Source organism: Carcharodon carcharias (assembly GCF_017639515.1).
Source record: "Carcharodon carcharias isolate sCarCar2 chromosome 29 unlocalized genomic scaffold, sCarCar2.pri SUPER_29_unloc_15, whole genome shotgun sequence".
Classification (NCBI taxonomy): Eukaryota; Metazoa; Chordata; class Chondrichthyes; order Lamniformes; family Lamnidae; genus Carcharodon; species Carcharodon carcharias.
In genome coordinates this window covers 52,350-74,516 of record NW_024470660.1, presented here as the reverse complement: position 1 = coordinate 74,516, position 22,167 = coordinate 52,350, and the positions used below count along the sequence as shown (strand labels likewise).

Below are 22,167 nucleotides of genomic sequence, written 5' to 3'. Positions count from 1 at the left end.
CCCGCAGCTCATCCCCTCCTCATCTCCCTCCTCATCCCCTCCTCATCCCCCTGCGCAACTCCCTCCTCATCTCCCTCCTCATCCCCCTCCTCATACCCCTCCTCATACCCCTCCTCATCCCCCTCCTCATCCCCTCCTCCTCCTCCTCCCCCTCCTGATCCACCTCCTCATCCCCTCCTCCTCCTCCACATCCCCCTCATGATCCCCCTCCTCAACCCCTCCTCATCCTCCTCCTCATCCCCCTCCTCATCCCCTCCTCCTCAACATCCCCTCCTGATCCCCCTCCTCAACCCCTTCTCATCCCCTCCTCATCTCCCTCCTCATCCCCCTCCTCATCCCCCCTCATCACCCTTCTCATCCCCCTCCTCATCCTCCTCCTAATCTCCTCCTCATCTCCCTCCTCATCCCCCTCCTCATCCACCTCTTCATCTCCCTCCTCATCTCCCTCCTCATCCCATCCTCATCCCCCTCCTCATCCCCTCCTCATCCCCCTCCTCACCCCTCCTCACCCCGTCCTGATCCTCCTCCTCAAGCCCTCCTCATCCCCCTCCTCATCCCTCTCCTCATCCTCCTCCTCATCCCCCTCCTCATCTCCCTCCTCATCCCCCTCCGCATCCTCCTCCTCATCCTCCTCCTCAACCCCCTCCTCATCCCCCTCCTCATCCTCCTCCTCATCCCCCTCCTCATTCCCCTCCTCATCCCCCTCCTCATCCATTTTGCAAACGAACAGAAGCTTCAACCTCCTCCGCGACCTCCATCACCTCGAAGCACCAGGGTCACCATCACCTGCAAGTTCCCCTCGCAGCCACACACCACCCTGACTCGGAGCTATACCGCCATTCCTTCCCTGTCACTGACGCCATTCAGCCCTATCGAGCCTGATGCACAGGAACAGGAAGAGGCCATTCAGCCCCTCTAGCCTCCTTCTCTATTTGACTAGATCACGGCCGATCTGTATCTTATCCCCATCCACCCGCCTCGGTTCCGTGACCCTTAACCCCCCCCGACCCAACAAAAATCTCTCAATCTCAGTTTTGAAATTTACAATTGACCCCTCCCAGTCTCGACAGCTTTTTCTGGGGGAGAGAGTTCCAGATTTCCACCCCCCCAACTTTGTGTGAAGAAGTGCTTCCTGACATCACCCCCTGAACGGCCTGGCTGCAATTATAAGATTCTGCCCCCTTGTTCTGGACCCCCCCTCACCTCACCCCCACCATCGGGGGAAATAGTTTCTCCTTATCGACCCCATCGAATCCTTTAATCATCTTAAACCCCTCGATTAGATCACCCCTTAATCTTCGAGACTCGAGGGAACACAAGCCTGGTCTGTGCAACCTGTCCTCGGGATTTAACCCTTTCAGCCCCGGGATCGTTCTGGTGACTCTGGGCTGCTCCCCCTCCGAGGACAATATCCCCTCCCTGAGGAGCAGGGTCCAGGACTGAACCCAGTGACTACAGGTGGGGTCTGAGAGAAGCTTTAGAAAACTGTGCCGCACACTTCAAAAACTTCTTAAATTCAACCCTGTATCGAGTGCCTTAGAATACTGGGGCCAATATTTACCCCCAACTAACATCCCTAAAAACAGATGATCTGGGTCATTCTCACATTGCTGTTTGTGGGAGCTTGCTGTGCGCAAATTGACTGTGGTGTTTCCTACTTTACAACGGGGATCCGCACGTCAAAGATAGTCCTTCATTCCCTGAGAAATGTTTTTGAACAGTGGATGCTGTTGAAACGTAGGAAACAGGGCAGACATTTTCTGCACAGCAGGATCCCACAAACAGCAGTGGGATACAGACCCAGAACATCTGTTCTTTTTAATGATGTTGGTTTAGGGATAAATATTGGTCCCAGGACACTGGGGATAACTACCCCACCCGACACTGTACCCACCCCCGAAAAGTGTCCATGGGGTTTTTGACATCCATCCGAGGTGTCCACTCTGTGCCTGTTCCAGGATCTTGAGGCTCAAGACCCAACATTGGGTTCACTTTGAGCCTATCCAATCGGGCACAGGGACTGTTCCCACAAACTGCCAGGACCTGTCTTAAGGCTATTGTTCCCTCTCGGCATGAGAGGGATGATGGGTTGAAGGTCATCTTTCACCCGAATCCTGTCTTAACAACATTGTAAACGCAGTAGGAAAAATCCCACTGGCCTCTTGTATCTTAACAACATCGTAAACATGACCTAAAGAATCCCCTGGTCTCCCCTGAGTGTTTCTAATATTGTAAACACAGTGGGCATATTTCCTCCAGCCTCTGAGAGGTAAAACTATGACACTAGAGCACCGCCATTGGCAGGAGGGTGTAACTACAGTGTGACATGTTTACATGGGAATGTTACATTACAAATGAAGGTACATGATTGTAAATAATGAAAAGGGCATGTGATAACAGGAAATGGTGCCTTGGAGAATGGAGTTATTCACCAGAGTATGGTATTTCATTTGAAAAACAATATACAGAAATGTCTGAGCATTTTAATTGCTTGTTTTTTATATTCATTTATGGGATGTGGACGGCATTAGCTAGGCCAGAATTATTGCCCATCCCTAATTGCCCTTGAGAAGGTGGTGGTGAGCTGCCTTCTTGAACTGTTGCAGTCCATGTGGGGTAGGTACACCCACAGTGCTGTTAGGGAGGGAGTTGCAGGATTTGGACCCAGTGACAGTGAAGGAACGGCCGATATATTTCCAAGTCAGGATGGTGAGTGACTTGGAGGGTAACTTCCAGGCGGTGGTGTTACCATGTATCTGCTGCCCTGTACTTTGAGATGGTAGTGGTCGTGTGTTTGAAGGTGCTGCCTAAGGAGGTTTGGTAAGTTCCTGCAGTGCACCTTGTAGATGGTACACACTGCTGCTACTGTGTGCCGGTTGTGCAGAGAGTGAATGTTTGTGGATGGGGTGCCAATGTAGTGGGGCTGCTTTGCCCTGAGTGGTGTTGAGTTTATTGAATCTTGTTGGAGCTGCACTCATCCAGGCAAGTGGAGAGTCTTCCATCACGCTCCTGACCTGTGCCTTGAAGATGGTGGACAGGTTTTGGGGAGTCTGGAGTGAGTTACTCACTGCATGATTCCCAGCCTCTGACCTGCTCTTGTAGCCACAGTATTTTTATGGCTGGTCCAGTACAATTTCTGGTCAATGGTAACCACCAGGATGTTGATAGTGGGGGATTCAGCAATGTTAATGCCATTGAACATCAAGGTGCGATGGTTAGATTCTCTCTTATTGGAGATGGTCATTGCCTGACACTTGTCAGCTCAAGCCTGGATATTGTCCAGGTCTTGCTGCATTTGGACAAGGACTGCTTCAGTATCTGAGGAACCGTGAATGATGCTGAACAATGTGCAATCATCAGTGAACATCCACACTTCTGTCCTTATGATGGAAGGAAGGTCATTGATGAAGCAGCTGAAGATGGTTGGGCCGAGGACACTACTCTGAGTAACTCCTGCAGTGATGTCCTGGAACTGAGATGATTGACCTCCAACATCCACAACTATCTTCCTTTGTGCTGGGTATGGCTCCAACCAGTGGAGAGTTTTCCCTCTGTTATAATGTGGTAGATGATGTGTGCCAGGGGGACCAAATCCACAAGGGAAACTTGGTCACACTATCACAACGGTTTTGCAATTTGTATTTATTATGAGATGTGTGACCTGAATTCAGGAGTAATGTGTCAACCAAGACATTTAGAGATCTTCAAAATTAAATTTCAATATTCATTAACAAAATACAAGATTTCAAGCACACACATAAGGCTACGGTTACTATTATAACAAATCCTAAACTTCCTAATTAACCTTGAAGATGGTGGACAGGCACTGGGGAGTCCAGAGCTGAGTAGTACAATCCCGTTTAAGGCAACAGTCCAAAATATATTTCAGATTTAAAAACAGAACCAGCAAGTTAACACAGTACACACTTGAGAGTGGAATTCCAAATGGCTTTCTCGATCTATGGTCACTGAACATAACAGACCTATGGACAAATGCCTGGAGGCTTCTTGAAGGCTGATTCACACACTCTTATAAGATTTTACATGGTCCCCAAAATAGCCTTTCATTCTCCTTTGTTTATGTTTCTCTCTCTTTGAGATGTATATTTCATTGTTCCATATGTCTTTGGAATTATACATTTCCCATAATATAAAAATTTTAATGTTGCCAATGTTGTCAATAACCTTTGGGGAAAAATAAACACACTGCTCAACCTTACTTATCGGCCTCGTTGTAAACAGACCAACAGCCCTTTGAAATCCAAACAATCCCGTCACTTATCTAAAAATGCAAATTCCCTTCACACCTTACATGCTAAGTCAGCCTCCATGTTCACTCATTAGCATTTCAAGTACATTTCTACACCTAGCTTCTTTTGATAATCTCAAACTTGCAGTCTACCTGACTCCAGATATAATTAAGCCACACAGACAGACCCATCTACACTCACACCCAGAAACCTAGTTTACAACAAAACAGGACAATATTATGTAAATTATTATACTTTCGTCCCACCCCTGATTCCCGTTGACTCCAGTTTTGCTCGGGATCCTAGATGGCACACTCGGTCAAATGCAGCCTTGATGTCAAAGGCAGTCACTCTCACCTCACCTTGTATTAACAGATGTAAAATTATACATAATTCATAAGCTTCTCACAATCTTTTACAGCATGGAAAAAGGTGCAGCATTCAGAAAGCTCACTCAGAACAGATAAAAAAAAAGTTGAGCAACATCATATTTCTGTTCATTACTATTTGGCCATGTTGGCTGCACACACCTCACAGCCTCGGTCCCTGTTTCACACTCTTTTTTTCTGGAATCTGATCTGTGCGTATTCCGTGTCCTCGCTCCTCTGCACAGTCCTGTCACCGCTGGGCAGCTTTGAAAAGTTGATGTTGGCGTAGAGAAGCTCGTCTGGTTTGTCGGGGTTCCCATGTCCAGCATCGCCTCCCACTGGACCTTCAGAGAGATCCCGGGGAGCTGGGGTCCCCCCCTCACTAGTTGTGTCTCTGGTTGTGTCCTGGGGCTCAGTAATCAGCACGTTCTGTTTACGCTACAGAGAAATGGAAACAGAAGACATCCTCACATCATTTACTGGCACTGATAGGGTTAAATTATTGTGCAGACTCGTTTAATTCTATCTCTCATATCGTATAAAAGATACCACCTATGGCAGTGCAGCACTCCCTCAGTACTGACCCTCCAACAGTGCAGCAATCCCTCAGTACTGACCCTCCGACAATGCAGCACTCCCTCAATACTGACCCTCTGACAGTGCAGCACTCCCTCAGTACTGATCCTCCGACAGTGCAGCACTCTCTCAGTACTGACACTCTGTCAGTCTCGCACTCAATCGGTAATGGCTCTGGCGAGTGACGGCTTGGATTCTGCACTCAGGTTCCTGGTGTGAGGCTCAATAACGTGAACCTTGTAATCAGAGAGAGGATGAGAGAGAGGGATAGAGGAGGGATAGAGACAGAGTGTTATTAATCTATTAATCTTTGTATTGTAATTGCAAACTGTCTTTTTAAACAGATCTTTAGTCTGTGTGTGTGCCTGTGTGTATTTGAATTGGATTAAAGCCAGCCAGTCTGTGTGCTTTGATGTATAGTAGTTTTGAGATGTAAACAAAGAGGTAAAGTGGTAATTTGCATTTTTAAATAAAGCATTCAAAGCCTGAGAGTGAAATCTTAAACCAATCAACGTTTATATTACTAATAAAATTGATACGATGAAAGAGGATTTATTATTGGAAGAGATGGAGTTCAAAGGTCCTGATGATACATTGCGAATTTACCTTCAAAAAGAAGCCATAAGACTAAGACATAGGAGGAGAAATTAGACCATTCGGTCCATCGAGTCTGCTCCACCATTCATACATGGCTGATATGTTTCACAAACCCCATTCTCCCACCTTCTCTCCTAACCTTTGATCCCCTTACCAATCAAGAGCCTATCAATCTCCATATTCTTTACACTCAAGCGCTGGGTATAACTTGAGCAGTTTTGTGTGTGCAGAGCAGAGGCTTGTAACATCAAAGCAGCTGTAAGCCTACACCTGTCTGCAAAGGAACCAAAGTGAAAGGAACCTCATTTGGAATTTGTGAGGGGAAAATGCTTTGCCTGGAATCTGCTTAAAGTCTATGGGTTGTCTTAGAGTAGATTAGTTTGAGAATTTGTTATAAAGTTATGATAATACTAGTTTGTAGACATGTGCATATGCTTAATTTGTGTAAATTAATAAATGGCTCATGTAGTTTGATATAAACCCATCTCGAGAACTGGTGGTCTTATTCCTGAATTTAGAGCTGCATCTCAAACATTCCACTGGGAAATATAGGTTATGACAGTTGTTTAAAGTTTCCCTCTGGGATTTTAAACAACAGCCTTTACCAGTTGCTGTGTCATAACAGAGAGACAGCACGATACTGAACCATTGCTGACTCCACAGGTACAAATCAGTGGGTAACTGGGCTGGGAATCTGGGACACGTGTTGTCTACACACTGAGATTGAAGCTTTGGAGTGAGTGTAAACAGCTCCTGTACCTGGTGCTTCACAGAGAGTGGACTGGGGGTCAATGCAATGTCACTGGTCCCTGAAACTCTCTCCTCCATCGCTGTCTTTCTCCTGAAATAACACAATATCACACTGTGGTTATCATATAGCAGAGAGTCAGTGCAGCACAGACACAGGGCCCACTGTAACCTTACACCAACGACTGGACTGTCTCTTTGAATCAGTTCTGCACAAAGCACAGAATCAAGCAGCTTGACACCATCCAGGACAAAGCAGCCCAATTGATCGACACCCCATCCACCACATTAAACATTCACTCCCTCCACCCATGAACACACAGAGGCAGCCGTGTGTGTACCATCTACAAGATGCACTGCAGCAACTCAGCAAGGCTCCTTCAACAGCACCTTCCAAACCCACGACCTCTACCATCTAGAAGGACAAGGGCAGCAGAAACATGGGAACACCACCACCTGGAAGTTCCCCTCCAAGTCACTCACCATCCTGACTTGGAAATATATCACTGTTCCTTCACTGTCGCTGGGTCAAACTCCTGTAACTCCCTCTCTAACAGCACTGTGGGTGTACCTACACCACATGGACTGCAGCGGGTCAAGAAGGCAGCACACCACACCTTCTCAAGGGCAATTAGAGATGGGGATTAACGCTGACATCACCAGTGACAGACACATTCAATGAAAGAATTAAAAATCACACTGATCAATGTATTTATAGTGAGCCTGCTGCACACACGCCCTGTCGAAGGAGCCTTTGTGGTTCCATTGTTAATCGAAGCAGATCAGAGTTACTACAACTACTTGCATTTATATAGCACCTTCAATGTAGCAAAATGTCCCAAGGCTCATCCGGGGATTGTTAGTCACATCTTCACCTGACTCTGAGGCACATGAGGAGATATTAGGGACAGGAGACCAACAGCTGAGTCAACAAAGTCAGTTATTAATGGGCATCTTAAAGGAGGAGCTGGAGATAGAGAATGAGAGACAGACACAGAAAGAAAGACAGAGACAGGGAGGGAGAGAGAGAGAGAGAGACAGAGAGAGAGACAGTGAATCTCTGTCCCCAATGGCTCAGCATCCAGTCCTCTCTGGAGAAGCATTTCATTCCAAACCACACCAACCGCAGCCCAATTCCATCCCTTCCTCCATCTCCCCCCCCTCTCCCCCATTGGGTTGTTTCCTTTTCCCAGGAATCTCAATCCCTACCCCCACCCCCACACCTCCTCACTCACTCTCCCCATTTCTCATTCAGTTATGCTCGAACCTGATCTGTGCGTATTCTGTCTCCTCTTCCCTGTGGACAGATCCATCACCACTGGACATCCTCAAGACTTGGGGATTGGCGTAGAGAAACTCTTCAGGTTTGTCGGTGTTCCCATGTCCAGCATCGCCTCCCACTGCACCTTCAGAGAGACCCCGGGGAGCTGGGGTCTCCCCCTCGCCAGTTGTGTCTCTGTTTGTGTTCCGGGGCTCAGTAATCAGCACGTTCTGTTTACCCTACAGAGAAATGGAAACAGAAGATATCCACACATCACTTACTGGCACTGATAGGGTTAAATTAGTGTGCAGCATCGTTAGTGTCAGTCGTGTCTCAGTGGGTTTAACCCTCTCTCTCATGTCATATGAAAGAAACCACCTATGGCAGTGCAGCACTCCCTCAGTACTGACCCTCCGACAGTGCAGCACTCCCTCAGTACTGAACTTCTCTCAGTGCAGCTCTCCCTCAGTACTGACCCTCCAACAGTGCAGCGCTCCCTCAGTACTGACCCTCCGACAGTGCAGCGCTCCCTCAGTACTGACCCTCCGACAGTGCAGCACTCCCTCAGTACTGACCCTCCGACATTGCAACGGTCCCTCAGTACTGACCTTCCGAAAGTGCAGCACTCCCTCAGTACTGACCCTCTGTCAGTCTCGCACTCCCTCGGTAATGGCTCTGGTGAGTGACAGCTTGGATTCTGCACTCAGGTGCCTGGTGTGAAGCTCATTAACATGAACCTTGTAATCAGAGAGAGGATGAGAGACAGAGAGAGAGAGAGAGAGAGAGAAAGGGAGGTAGGGATAGAGAGAGAGACTGTCATGATGCGATTAATGGATATCATGTTATTGGAAATTATTTTTATTCACATAGGGGTTTAGTCTGTGGGTGTGTCTGTGTGTGTTTTAATTGGATTAAAGCCAGCCAGTCAGGGTATTTTGATGTTTAGTAGTTTTGAGATGCAAACTGAGGGATAAAAATTTGTATTTTTAAACAGAGCATTCAAAGCCTGAGAGTGAAATCTTAAACCAATCAACATTTATTTTATTGATAAAATTGATACTATGACAGAGGATTTATTGTTAGAAGAGATGGAGTTCAAAGGTCCTGATGATACAATGAGAATTTACATCCAAAGAGAAGCGCTAGGTATAACTTGAGCAGTTTTGTGTGTGCAGAGCAGAGGCTTGTAACATCAAAGCATCTGTAAGCCTACACCTGTCTGCAAAGGAACCAAAGTGAAAGGAACCTCGTTTGGAATTTGTGAGGGGAAAATGCTTTGCCTGGAATCTGCTTAAATTCTAGGGTTGTCTTAGAGGAGATTAGTTTGGGAATTTGTTAAAAAGTTATGATAATACTAGTTTGTAGACATGTGCATATGTTTAACTTGTGTAAATTAATAAATGTCTCATGTAGTTTGATATAAACCCATCTCGAGAACTGGTGGTCTTATTCCTGAATTTAGAGCTGCATCTCAAACATTCCACTGGGAAATATAGGTTATGACAGTTGTTTAAAGTTTCCCTCTGGGATTTTAAACAACAGCCTTTACCAGTTGCTGTGTCATAACAGAAAGACAGCATGATACTGAACCATTGCTGACTCCACAGGTACAAATCAGTGGGTAACCGGGCTGGGAATCTGGGACACGTGTTGTCTACACACTGAGATTGAAGCTTTGGAGTGAGTGTAAACAGCTCCTGTACCTGGTGCTTCACAGAGAGTGAACTGGGGGTCAATGCAATGTCACTGGTCCCTGAAACTCTCTCCTCCATCGCTGTCCTTCTCCTGCAATAACACAACATCACACTGTGGTTATCATATAGTAGAGAGTCAGTGCAGCACAGACACAGAGCCCAGTGTAACCTTACACCAATGACTGGACTCTCTCTTTAAAACACATCTGCACAAAGCACAGAATCAAGCAGCTTGACACCATCCAGGACAAAGCAGCCCAATTGATCGACACCCCATCCACCACATTAAACATTCACTCCCTCCACCCATGAACACACAGAGGCAGCCGTGTGTGTACCATCTACAAGATGCACTGCAGCAACTCAGCAAGGCTCCTTCAACAGCACCTTCCAAACCCACGACCTCTACCATCTAGAAGGACAAGGGCAGCAGAAACATGGGAACACCACCACCTGGAAGTTCCCCTCCAAGTCACTCACCATCCTGACTTGGAAATATATCACTGTTCCTTCACTGTCGCTGGGTCAAACTCCTGTAACTCCCTCTCTAACAGCACTGTGGGTGTACCTACACCACATGGACTGCAGCGGGTCAAGAAGGCAGCACACCACACCTTCTCAAGGGCAATTAGAGATGGGGATTAACGCTGACATCACCAGTGACAGACACATTCAATGAAAGAATTAAAAATCACACAGATCAATGTATTTATATTGAGCCTGCTGCACACACGCCCTGTCGAAGGAGCCTTTGTGGTTCCATTGTTAATCGAAGCAGATCAGAGTTACTACAACTACTTGCATTTATATAGCACCTTCAATGTAGCAAAATGTCCCAAGGCTCATCCGGGGATTGTTAGTCACATCTTCACCTGACTCTGAGGCACATAAGGAGATATTAGGGACAGGAGACCAACAGCTGAGTCAACAAAGTCAGTTATTAATGGGCATCTTAAAGGAGGAGCTGGAGATAGAGAATGAGAGACAGACACAGAAAGAAGGACAGAGACAGGGAGGGAGAGAGAGAGAGAGACAGAGAGAGACAGTGAATCTCTGTCCCCAATGGCTCAGCATCCAGTCCTCTCTGGAGAAGCATTTCATTCCAAACCCCACCAACCGCAGCCCAATTCCATCTCTTCCTCCATCTCCCCCCACTCTCCCCCAGTGGGTTGTTTCCTGTTCCCAGGAATCTCAATCCCTACCCCCACCCCCACAACTCCTCACTCACTCTCCCCATTTCTCATTCAGTTATGCTCGAACCTGATCTGTGCGTATTCTGTCTCCTCTTCCCTGTGGACAGATCCATCACCACTGGACATCCTCAAGACTTGGGGATTGGCGTAGAGAAACTCTTCAGGTTTGTCGGTGTTCCCACGTCCAGCATCGCCTCCCACTGCACCTTCAGAGAGACCCCGGGGAGCTGGGGTCTCCCCCTCGCCAGTTGTGTCTCTGTTTGTGTTCTGGGGCTCAGTAATCAGCACGTTCTGTTTACCCTACAGAGAAATGGAAACAGAAGATATCCACACATCACTTACTGGCACTGATAGGGTTAAATTAGTGTGCAGCATCGTTAGTGTCAGTCGTGTCTCAGTGGGTTTAACCCTCAATCTCATGTCATATGAAAGATACCACCTATGGCAGTGCAGCACTCCCTCAGTACTGACCCTCCGACAGTGCAGCACTCCCTCAGTACTGACCCTCGAACAGTGCAGCACTCCCACAGTACTGACCCTCCAACAGTGCAGCGCTCCCTCAGTACTGACCCTCCGACTGTGCAGCGCTCCCTCAGTACTGACCCTCCGACAGTGCAGCACTCCCTCAGTACTGACCCTCCGACATTGCAACGGTCCCTCAGTACTGACCTTCCGAAAGTGCAGCACTCCCTCAGTACTGACCCTCTGTCAATCTCGCACTCCCTCGGTAATGGCTCTGGTGAGTGATGGCTTGGATTCTGCACTCAAGTGTCTGGTGTGAAGCTCATTAACATGAGCCTTGTAATCAGAGAGAGGATGAGAGACAGAGAGAGAGAGAGAGAGAGAGAAAGGGAGGTAGGGATAGAGAGAGAGACTGTCATGATGCGATTAATGGATATCATGTTATTGGAAATTATTTTTATTCACATAGGGGTTTAGTCTGTGGGTGTGTCTGTGTGTGTTTTAACAGGATTAAAGCCAGCCAGTCAGGGTATTTTGATGTTTAGTAGTTTTGAGATGTAAACTGAGGGATAAAAAATTGTATTTTCAAACAGAGCATTCAAAGCCTGAGAGTGAAATCTTAAACCAATCAACATTTATTTTATTGATAAAATTGATACTATGACAGAGGATTTATTGTTAGAAGAGATGGAGTTCAAAGGTCCTGATGATACAATGAGAATTTACATCCAAAGAGAAGCGCTAGGTATAACTTGAGCAGTTTTGTGTGTGCAGAGCAGAGGCTTGTAACATCAAAGCATCTGTAAGCCTACACCTGTCTGCAAAGGAACCAAAGTGAAAGGAACCTCGTTTGGAATTTGTGAGGGGAAAATGCTTTGCCTGGAATCTGCTTAAATTCTAGGGTTGTCTTAGAGGAGATTAGTTTGGGAATTTGTTAAAAAGTTATGATAATACTAGTTTGTAGACATGTGCATATGTTTAACTTGTGTAAATTAATAAATGTCTCATGTAGTTTGATATAAACCCATCTCGAGAACTGGTGGTCTTATTCCTGAATTTAGAGCTGCATCTCAAACATTCCACTGGGAAATATAGGTTATGACAGTTGTTTTAGTTTCCCTTTGGGATTTTAAACAACAGCCTTTACCAGTTGCAGTGTCATAACAGAAAGACAGCATGATACTGAACCATTGCTGACTCCACAGGTACAAATCAGTGGGTAACCGGGCTGGGAATCTGGGACACGTGTTGTCTACACACTGAGATTGAAGCTTTGGAGTGAGTGTAAACAGCTCCTGTACCTGGTGCTTCACAGAGAGTGGACTGGAGGTCAATGCAATGTCACTGGTCCCTGAAACCCTCTCCTCCATCACTGTCTTTCTCCTGCAATAACACAACATCACACTGTGGTTATCATATAGTAGAGAGTCAGTGCAGCACAGACACAGAGCCCAGTGTAACCTTACACCAATGACTGGACTCTCTCTTTAAAACACATCTGCACAAAGCACAGAATCAAGAATCTCGACACAATCCACAACAAAGCAGCCCGATTGATCGACACCCCATACACCACATTAAACATTCACTCCCTCCACCATGAACACACAGTGGCAGCAGTGTGTGTACCATTTACAAGATGCACTGCAGCAACTCAGCAAGGCTCCTTCGACAGCACCTTCCAAACCCATGACCTCTACCATCTAGAAGGACAAGGGCTGCAGACACATGGGAACACCACCACCTGCAAGTTCCCCTCCAAGTCACTCACCATCCTGACTTGGAAATATATCACCATTCCTTCACTGTCGCTGGGTCAAACTCCTGGAACTCCCTCTCTAACAGCACGGTGGGTGTACCTACACCACATGGACTGCAGCGGGTCAAGAAGGAAACTCACCACCACCTTCTCAAGGGCAATTAGAGATGGGCAATTCATAGCGGCCTCACCAGTGACAGTCACATTCGATGAAAGAATTTAAGATCTCACAGCTCAGGACGAAGCCACTCAGCCCAAGGTGCCTGTGCTGAAACTTTGTAAAAACTGTCCAATTACTCCTAAGCAAATGTTTATACTAAAATCAAGTTAAATCTTCAGACGTACTTTCTCACACAGATGAAGATGAATATTCCAACCAGGAAAACACACAACATGATCCCAGCCGTGAGCAATCCTACTGTCCATTTACTGGAGTCTCTACCTGTAAAAACAGCCATTAATTACTGCACTACAGTTTTAGAATGATGCTCCGATGTATATCGAGAAGCGATACACTCACTCACTGTTTAAGTACTCATTCTCGGGCAATGCTGACATTTATTGTCCATCCCTAGTTTCCTCTTGAGAAGGTGGTGGGGGGTCTTCCTCCTGAACCACTGGTTTGACCCAAACTGGGAGACCAGTTCAGAGGGCAGGTAAGAGTTAACCATGTTGGTGTTTGAGACTGGTGTCACATACACACCCAGACCTGTTCAAATGGACAGGTTTCCCACCCTAAATGTGTAATTATATGTGTAATTTCTATATATATGTATCAAATAACCTCAGTAAAATAATCAATTATCACCTCATTTTCACGTTGTTGTTTGTGGGATCTTGCTCTGCACAAATCAGATGTTGCGTTTCTCGATGTAATCTATGTAACATTTATATATAATTTTTCTCGATGTAATCTATGTAATATTGAAATATAATATTTTGTCGTTTGGGAGGAGAACCTGAGTATTGCTGAGAAAGGACATTTTGTCAAAGCTTTCTGTCTTGCACCCAATGAAGCAGCTTATCTGGGGGAGAGAGTTCCAGATTTCCACTGCCCTTTGTGTGAAGAAGTGCTTCCTGACATCACCCCCTGAACGGCCTGGCTCCAATTTGACCAAGTGTTGCCATTGTCACATGAGGTCAGGTGATTCAAAGCTTGGTCAAAGGGGTAAGTTGTAAAGAGCATCTTAGAGGAGGTAGAGAGAGAGGTGGAGAGGTTGAGGGAGGGAATTCTCGAGTTTAGGGATCACTCCAGCTGAGTGGAGATCGATCCTGAGCGAGTCTCTCACCTTTGACCCACAGATACATCTTGAACATGGCTTCCCCGTGTGGGTTTTGAACCGAGCAGGATGCCATCACTCCCCCCTCATCCTGGGGTCTCATCAGGGTGAGGGAACCAGTCACCAGATGCCCATCTCTGACCTGCCACGACATGTAACCTCCGTGTGTTTGGTTACCACTGACATTGGCACTAGGCAGGTGCCAGGTGAGGTCTCCGGGTGGGTTGGAGTTGGCCACACAGATGCAGGTGACCCTCTCTGACCTCCGAGTGCACTCCGACTGCTGGGAAATCTCCGGCTTATCTGAGGAGGGAAGGACAACAATGAAACAACGTCAGAGCAAAGTTAGAGCGTAAGATAGAATCTTCACACTGAAACTCTCATTCCTGCCTTTGTTACCTCTGCACTTGACTATCCCAACACTCTCCTGCCCGACCTCCCATCTTCCACTCTCCAGAAACATCAGCTCGTCCCAAACTCTGCTGTCCCCATGTCCTAACTCACACCGAGTCCCGTTCACACATCACTCCCTGTTGGTCACTGAGCTACATTGGCTCCCGGTCCGGCAATGCCACAATTTTAAAATTCACATTGTTTCAAATTCCTCCTTACCCCCTCCCTATCTCTGTTACCTCCTCCAGCCCCTATAACCCTCCTTATCTCTGTAGCCTCCACCAGCATCTATAACCCTCCATATCTCTGTAACCTCCTCCAAACCCCACAACCGTCCCTATCTCTGTAACCTCCTCCAGCCCCCACAACCCTCCCTATCTCTGTAACCTCCTCCAGCCCCTACAACCCTCCCTATCTCTGTAACCTCCTCCAGCCCCTACAACCCTCCCTATCTCTGTTACCTCCTCCAGCCCCTACAACCCTCCCTATCTCTGTAACCTCTTCCAGCCCCTACAACCCTCCCTATCTCTGTAATCTCCTCCAGCATCTACAACTCTACGAGATCTCTGTGCTCCTCCAATTCTGGCCTCTTGACCATCCCCCGATTCCTATCGCTCCACCATTGGCGGCCGTGCCTTCAGCTGCCTGGGCCACGAGCTCTGGAATTCCCTCCGTAAACCTCTCCATTTCTATCTCTCTCCTCATTTGAGGCACTCTTTGAAATCCGGCCTCTTTCTCTGAGCTTTCAGTCCCTGTTCTAATATCTCCTTATGTAACTCGGAGAGGCGCAGGGTTAAAGAAGCAGGGAACTGATGCTAGTTATGCTAAACCACAGCAAGGAAGCTGCCCTCAGACAGAAAGTGTTTGAGTTTTAAGCAGAGACAGGGGGAGTAAATTGTTTACATTGTACGTTCAGGTGGGTGATGTTGGAGGTGCTGTTACCCACTGGGTTCCTTGCTGTGCAGTAGAAAACTGCATCATTCTCCCGTGTTACAGGAGTGAAGGAGAGAGAGCGGCTACTTGTGTTTAACTGGGTGCTGGTGTTCCCCTCGATCCTGAACCAGGTGTAATGAGATATCGGTGGGACACTTTGACTGGAGCAGGTTAATGTGATATTGCTTCCCTCTCTAATCCCACCTGAGGATCTGCTGATGGACACCATGGTCTCCGGTGGGGGATCTGGAACAAGGACAGAGAACAATCAGCGGGTAATCCCCACACCCCACAGCTCTCTGAAATCTCTGCTCTACTCCAATTCCTTGCACATTCTCCCATTCCCATCTCTCCACCATTGGCGGCCGTGCCTTCAGCTGCCTGGACCCTAACCTCTGGAATTCCCTCCATCATTTCTCACCTCCTTCGGACAAAATCTGACCCCGAGTCAATTTTGCTTCCAATTTTCCCCCCTCTATCATTCTCACAGGGTCCATCACTGACACTTCCCTTCCCTTCCTTGATCTCCCTGTCTCAACGTCTGATGATAGACTGTCCACCAATATCCATTACAAGCCCACTGACCCCCACACAGACCTCGAATTCAGTTCCTCACACCCCTCTTCCTGTAAGGACTCCATCCCATTCCCTCAGTTCCTTCGCCTCCGTCTTATCAGATCCGATGATGCCACTTTCCAAAACAGCCCTTCTGACATGTCTTCCGTCTTCATTAACCGAGGTTTCACATCCACGGTGGGGGACAGGGCCCTCAACCGTGACCGGCCCATCTCCTGCGCATCTGCCCTCACACCTTCCTCTCCCTCCCAGAACCATGATAGGTTCCCCCTTGTCCTCACTTTTCACCCCACCAGCCTCCGCATTCAAAGGATCGTCCTCCGCCATTTCCGCCAACTCCAGCATGATGCCACCACCAAACACATCTTCCCTTCACCGCCCCGCCGCTGTCGGCATTCCACAGGGACCATTCCCTCCAGGACACCCTGGTCCACTCGTTCATCATCCCCAACAACTCATCCCCCTCTCACGGCACCTTCCCATGCAATTGCAGAAGGTGCAACACCTGCCCCTTCTCTTCCTGTCTCCTCTCCATCTGTAAAGTGCCTAGTCACAAGATGAGGTGATGTTTGTGTGAGTGTGAGAGTGTGTGTATGTGTGTGTTTGTGTGTGTGTGTGTGTGTGTGTGTGTGTGTTGCTGTGTGTGAGTGTGTGTGTTGCTGTGTGTGAGCATGTATGTGTGTGTTTGTGTGTGTGTGTTGCTGTGTGTGTGTGTGTATGTTTGTGTGTGTGTGTTGCTGTGTGTGAGTGTGTGTGTTGCTGTGTGTGAGCATGTGTGTGTGTGTTTGTGTGTGTGTGTGTGTGTGTGTGTTGCTGTGTGTGTGTGTCTGTGTGTGTGTGTGTGTTGCTGTGTGTGTGTGTGTGTGTGTGTGTGTGTGTGTGTTGCTGTGTGTGTGTGTGTTGCTGTGTGTGTGTGTGTCTGTGTGCGTGTGTCTGTGTGTGTGTGAGTGTGTGTGTGTGTGTGTGCTGCTGTGTGTGTGAGTGATGTTGAAGTTTGCATTAACTCACGTTCCACATTGATGGTTATGAACCCCTCCACTGCTCCATGTTCATTCTCTGCCACACACTGATAGTCTCCAGTGTCCCTGGATGTAACGTGAGGAATCACCAACCACAGCTCATTGTTGGAACTTGTTCTGTTCATTGGGACATTAAGATGTCGCCACGTCAGGTTAGAAGCTGGGAAGCTCTCGACAGAGCAGATTATCACTGCAGAATTCCCCTCAATTATATTGATTGATGAAGCATTAATCACATCAAGAGAAGCAATTGAGAGATTCTGTGGTGCGTCTGAAAACAAATAAAGATCAGTTGCTTACATTGACTCTGAAGCACTTTGCGAGACTCTGAGAATGTGAAAGGTGTGACATCAATGAAGTTTCCTTCACCACAAAGCACATAATCCAGGCAGACACTTCAGTTCAGCACTGAGGGAGTGCTGCACTGTCGGAGGGTCAGTGCTGAGGGAGAGCTGCACTGTAGCAGGTGCAGTGCTGATGGAGTGCTGCACAGTCAGACCGTCAGTTCTGATTGAGAACTGCAATGTGGGAGGGACAGTACTGAGGGAGCATTGCACTGTTAGAGAGTCAGTAATGAGGGAGTGCTGCACTGTAGGTGGGTCAGTACTGAGGCAAACACACTGTTGGCTGTATACTTCAGGCCCTCTATGGTCAAGTGGAGCACCATGTACCTTTAAGAGAATGCAAGCGGACTAACCATGTGACAGTACTGAGCAATCATTGGACAGGTTGGGCTACTGGTTAACTGTATTTCTCGAGCTGGAGGTGGTTGTAGGGGTGCGCAAGGATTCAGTGTTCAGTCCTCTGCTGCAATAAATAATCACAGTTTGTTCTTATGTCTGTCTTTGTCCGTTATTGATAGTAAGAATCAACTAGCGAGTGTATATGGAGGTGTGCAATTCGAGTTTACTCGACTGGTGAATTCAGAGACTCAAGACATAAAACTGGAGGTGAGGATGAACACAGCTAAAAACATAGCCCCTGAGTGAGGACCCACAATGCCAGCGAGCAGAACATTAGAAAGAGAATCTGTACGGAGGGTATAAAATAGGCTGCAGTCAGAGCAGGGAGCAGTGCTGCACTTAGAATTTGGGGAAAAAACCCTGCAGAATCGCGATCACAGGGATCCCACCAAAACTCATAGAGAGCACGAAACCCAGCACAGAAAAGACAAGAGCTACAGAGAGGGAGTTAACAAAGAGGTGACAGCTCTTAAAGCAACAATACATTTAAAGAGGTACATGCAAGAACAATGGCTGTGGACACAATGTTATAAGAGACCCCAGAGAGCGGGTAACTCTGCGGAAGGTAAAAGATGAATCGATCGATGGCAGTGAAGGAAGCTGCAGTAAGACAAACACCTGAATTGGTCATTAACTGGGAAGACATCGGAAGCGCTGCCCCCTTGCAGTCATTGACGATGCTGCAGTTCCGACGTGTCGATCCATTCAACCCCATTTCAGGTGACTGGTCTCAGTGTGTCGAACGCCTAGTGTTCTTTTTTACCGTTAATGACATCACGGGAGAGGAGAAGAAGACGGGGATTCTTGTATCCACATGTGGGAGCAAAACGTCCGTGCTGATTCTCAGCCTCACGTCACTGACCATCTCCGACTCGAAGACTTTCAACGAGTGAATAAAAATTGTTCTAAACCACCTGAGACCACAGCCCTCAGTTACTATTCAGCACTTCATTACCCATATCAAACCATCACCCTACCGCCCAGCATCGAACGGCAGGGCTGAGCAGGGCATCCAAACCTTTAAATCCAGGGTGAGAAAGATGGAAGGGGATTCCATCGGCACGAGATTGTCCCGGTTCCTCTTCACAAACTGGGCCAGGCCACAAACAACGACCAGCATTGGCCCTGCAGAACTACTAATGAAGAGACATCTCCCCACCCACCTGACCCTTATCCAGCCGAATTTAAAGGGGAGGCTGGAGAAAAGCCAAGAGACGCACGATGGTCATGGTGGGAAAGAACTTTCACTGTGGGTGTTGCAGTCCTCGCGATGAACTATGGATATGGGTCCAATTGGCTGTTAGGCGAGGTGAGTGCAGTAACTGGGTCCCTCTCCTATCATGTATCAGCAAATGACACATGGATCATTTCCCCAAAATAACGCTGGTCCCACAAGAAGAAATGAAGTCTTCATCTACACTTGAGTCTGTGCCACATGTTGAGGACAGGTCCCAAAATTTGGAAGGAGAAACATGCGAGAAAGCCTCCTGAGAGACCTGATTTGTAAATAGTTATTAGTGTAATTAGTTCACTTGTTATTAAGTTTGTCAACTGCACTTTTTAAGTAAAGGGGGAAGGATGTGGTAAAGTGGAGTTCCATGTACAGTTAAGAGAATGCAAGTGGATAAACCATGTGACAGTGCTGTCCAATCATTGTACAGTGCGGGCTACTGGTTAACTGTAAGTCTAGAGCTGGAGGTGGTTATGGGAGCATGCAAGAATTTAGTGCTCTGCCCTCTTGCAATAAATAATCAGCTTGTTCTAATGTCGGTCTCTCTTGGTTATTGATAGCGATCATCAACTAACAAGTGTATATGAAGGAGTGCAATTCGAGTTTACTCAACCAGTGAACTCATAGACTCAAGATATAAAACCAACAAACAGTGAGGGAGAGATGGACAATCCAACATGTGATCATATCTCAGAGATGTGTAAGAAAAATAAAGCAGTAATACTTGGAGATTTAAACTACCCAAATATTAACTGGGACAGCTTTAGTGTGCAAGGTAGGGAGGGAGAAAAATTCTGAAGTTGCATCCAGGAGAACCTTTTTAGCCTGTGCATAGAAAGCTCAACAAGGGAGGGGGCAGTTCTGGACCTAATATATGGAAAAGCGCCGGGGAAGTTGGAAAGCGTATCAGTAGGGGAGATAGTGACTGTAACTCAATTGGATTTAGGACAGTTATGGAGAAGGATAAGTTTGTGCTGGGAATAAAAATTCTAAACTGGGGAAAGGCTAATTTTACTATGATGAGATATGATTTGGCCCAAGTGGACTGGGAGAAGCTATTTGCAGATAAAACTGTGTCAGAGCAGTGGGAGGCATTCAAGGAGGGAATAGCGAGAGTACAGAGCAGATATATTCCTGTAAAGACAAAGAGAGAGAGCAAGTCTGGAGAACCCTGGAAGACATGGAACATAAAGGTTAGGATTGAGAAAAAAGAGAAGCTTATGGCAGATACTGAGGGCTCAATACCGCAGAGTACCTAGAGGAGTATAAATAGTGCAGAGGGGAACTGAAAAAGGACATTAGGAAAGATAAGAGAGTGCATGAGAAAGCACTGGTGGGTAGAATAAAGGAAAACCCAGAGGGGTTTTTTAAATATGTAAAGAGCAAGAGAATAACTCGGTAAAGAGTGGGGCCGATTAGGGACCATCGAGGTAATGTGTGTGTGGACCTGGAAGACGTGGGTACACTCCTCAATGAATACTTTGCATCAGTCTTCACAATGGAAAAGGATGATGCAGGTATAACATCAGGGTGGAGGACAGTGAAATATGAGAGGAAATTAACACAGAGAGAGGAGGTACTAGTGGGTTTAGCGGCCTGAAAAGTCGATAAATCCACAAGCCCGGATGAGATGAATCCAAAGCTGTCGAGGGAGGAAAGGGAAGAGATATCAGGGGCCCTGGCAGTAATTTTCAAATCCTCTCTGGTAACAAGTGAGGTGCCAGAGGACTGGAGGACAGCTAATGTTGTCCCATTATTAAAAAAGGGAGGAAGGGATAGATCAGGAAATTACAGGCCAGTCAGTCTAACCTCGGTGGTGGGGAAGTTACTAGAAAGAATTCTGAAGGACAGAATGAATCTGCACTGGGAGAGACAAGGATTAATCTGGGATATTCAGCATTGATTTGTTAAGGGAAGGTCGTGTTTGACAAACCTGATCAAATCTTTTGAGGAGGTAACCAGGAGTGTTGATGAGAGTAATGCCTTTGATGTGGTCTACATGGGATTAGGAAGGCTTTTGATAAGGTGCCTCATGGCAGAGAGGCCAAGAAAGTAAGAGCCCATGGGATCCAAGGCAAAGTGGCACGTTGGATCCAATATTGGCTGAGGCAGGAAGCAAAGGGTGATGGTGGAGGGATGGTTCTGTGACTGGATGTCTGTTTCCAGTGGGGTTCCGCAGGGGTCAGTGCTGGGGCCCTTGCTGTTTGTGGTGTATCATAAATGAAATGGACTTAAGTAAAGGGGGAATGATCATGACACAAATGGAATTCAACCTGGAAAAGTGTGAGGTGATGCACTTGGGGAGGGATTTGCTGACCAGCATGGACATGATGGGCTAAATGGCCTCCTTCTGTCCTGTAAGTGTCTATGAGTCTATGAGTCCATGATGCACTGTCGGAGAGTCAGTAGTAAGGATGTACTGCCTGTCAGGGGTCACTTTTTAGCAGTTAAAGACCAATGGTCTGTTGGTCAACAAAATGCAGTATGTGGGAGCTTGCTGTGCACATCTTATACTATTCCAGCTAATGTAGAATGAAGAGTGTCCGTACTTACATTGCACAGTTAGTACGAGGGTCCGCTCCGATGAAACAGATGGATATCTCACTCTGCAGCTGAGAGTGTGTCCTTGGTGTTTGACTGATGGGATCAGAGTCAGAACAGAAGTATAGGTCAGAGTGACACCATGCTGAGTTACAGTGTTTGAGACTGATCCAGGTACGTCAGTGGGAGTGTCCCAGGTTAAGACAGGTGCTGCTGTTCCATTGCACATTGTGTTGAAGGTGCAGCTTACATCCACACGCTTTCCTGCAATAATTTCAGCAAGGAATATCGTGGGTTTATCTGTGAAATCTAACACACAGAGAATGGATCCTTTTAGAGAAATATAACATGAAGCATCAGTTCAAATAGAAACCACAGTCCCACAAGAGAAAGCACTTTTACAAGGATGATATCAGAACTGAGAGGTTACAATGATCATTTTAGAATTGTCTATTTTTACACTTGTTGAATCTCAGTCACTCAGCTTAATACATTTTCACTCAGTGACCCTTGATTTGACCAGACTGGATGAGGGTGGAGGAAC

At 46.9% G+C, this 22,167-nt stretch overlaps 2 protein-coding genes across 2 annotated transcripts in view; one reads left to right on the top strand and one right to left on the bottom strand.

Annotated features, from left to right (window-relative positions):
• Positions 1-22,167, top strand: part of LOC121274002 — a 117,044-nt gene that overhangs the window by 52,065 nt on the left and 42,812 nt on the right. The gene's annotated exons all lie outside the window — the stretch shown is intronic.
• On the bottom strand, positions 4,545-9,578 carry LOC121274003. The gene is made up of 4 exons (XM_041181138.1): positions 9,503-9,578; positions 7,806-8,038; positions 6,551-6,632; positions 4,545-5,056 (listed from the first exon to the last, which is right to left on the bottom strand). The coding sequence occupies exons 1-4, from the start codon at positions 9,569-9,571 to the stop codon at positions 4,802-4,804; spliced, it is 639 nt and encodes a 212-aa protein (XP_041037072.1). The 5' UTR covers positions 9,572-9,578; the 3' UTR covers positions 4,545-4,801.

Bases quoted from the DNA above. Each gene is read 5' to 3' on its own strand.
- LOC121274003 (XM_041181138.1), bottom strand. From the start codon at position 9,571: ATGGAGGAGAGAGTTTCAGGGACCAGTGACATTGCATTGACCCCCAGT. The intron at 8,039-9,502 runs GTACAGGAGCTG...ATTTCTCTGTAG, and splicing joins CACTCTCTGTGAAGCACCAG to GGTAAACAGAACGTGCTGAT. The intron at 5,057-6,550 runs GTACAGGAGCTG...ATTTCTCTGTAG, and splicing joins CACTCTCTGTGAAGCACCAG to CGTAAACAGAACGTGCTGAT.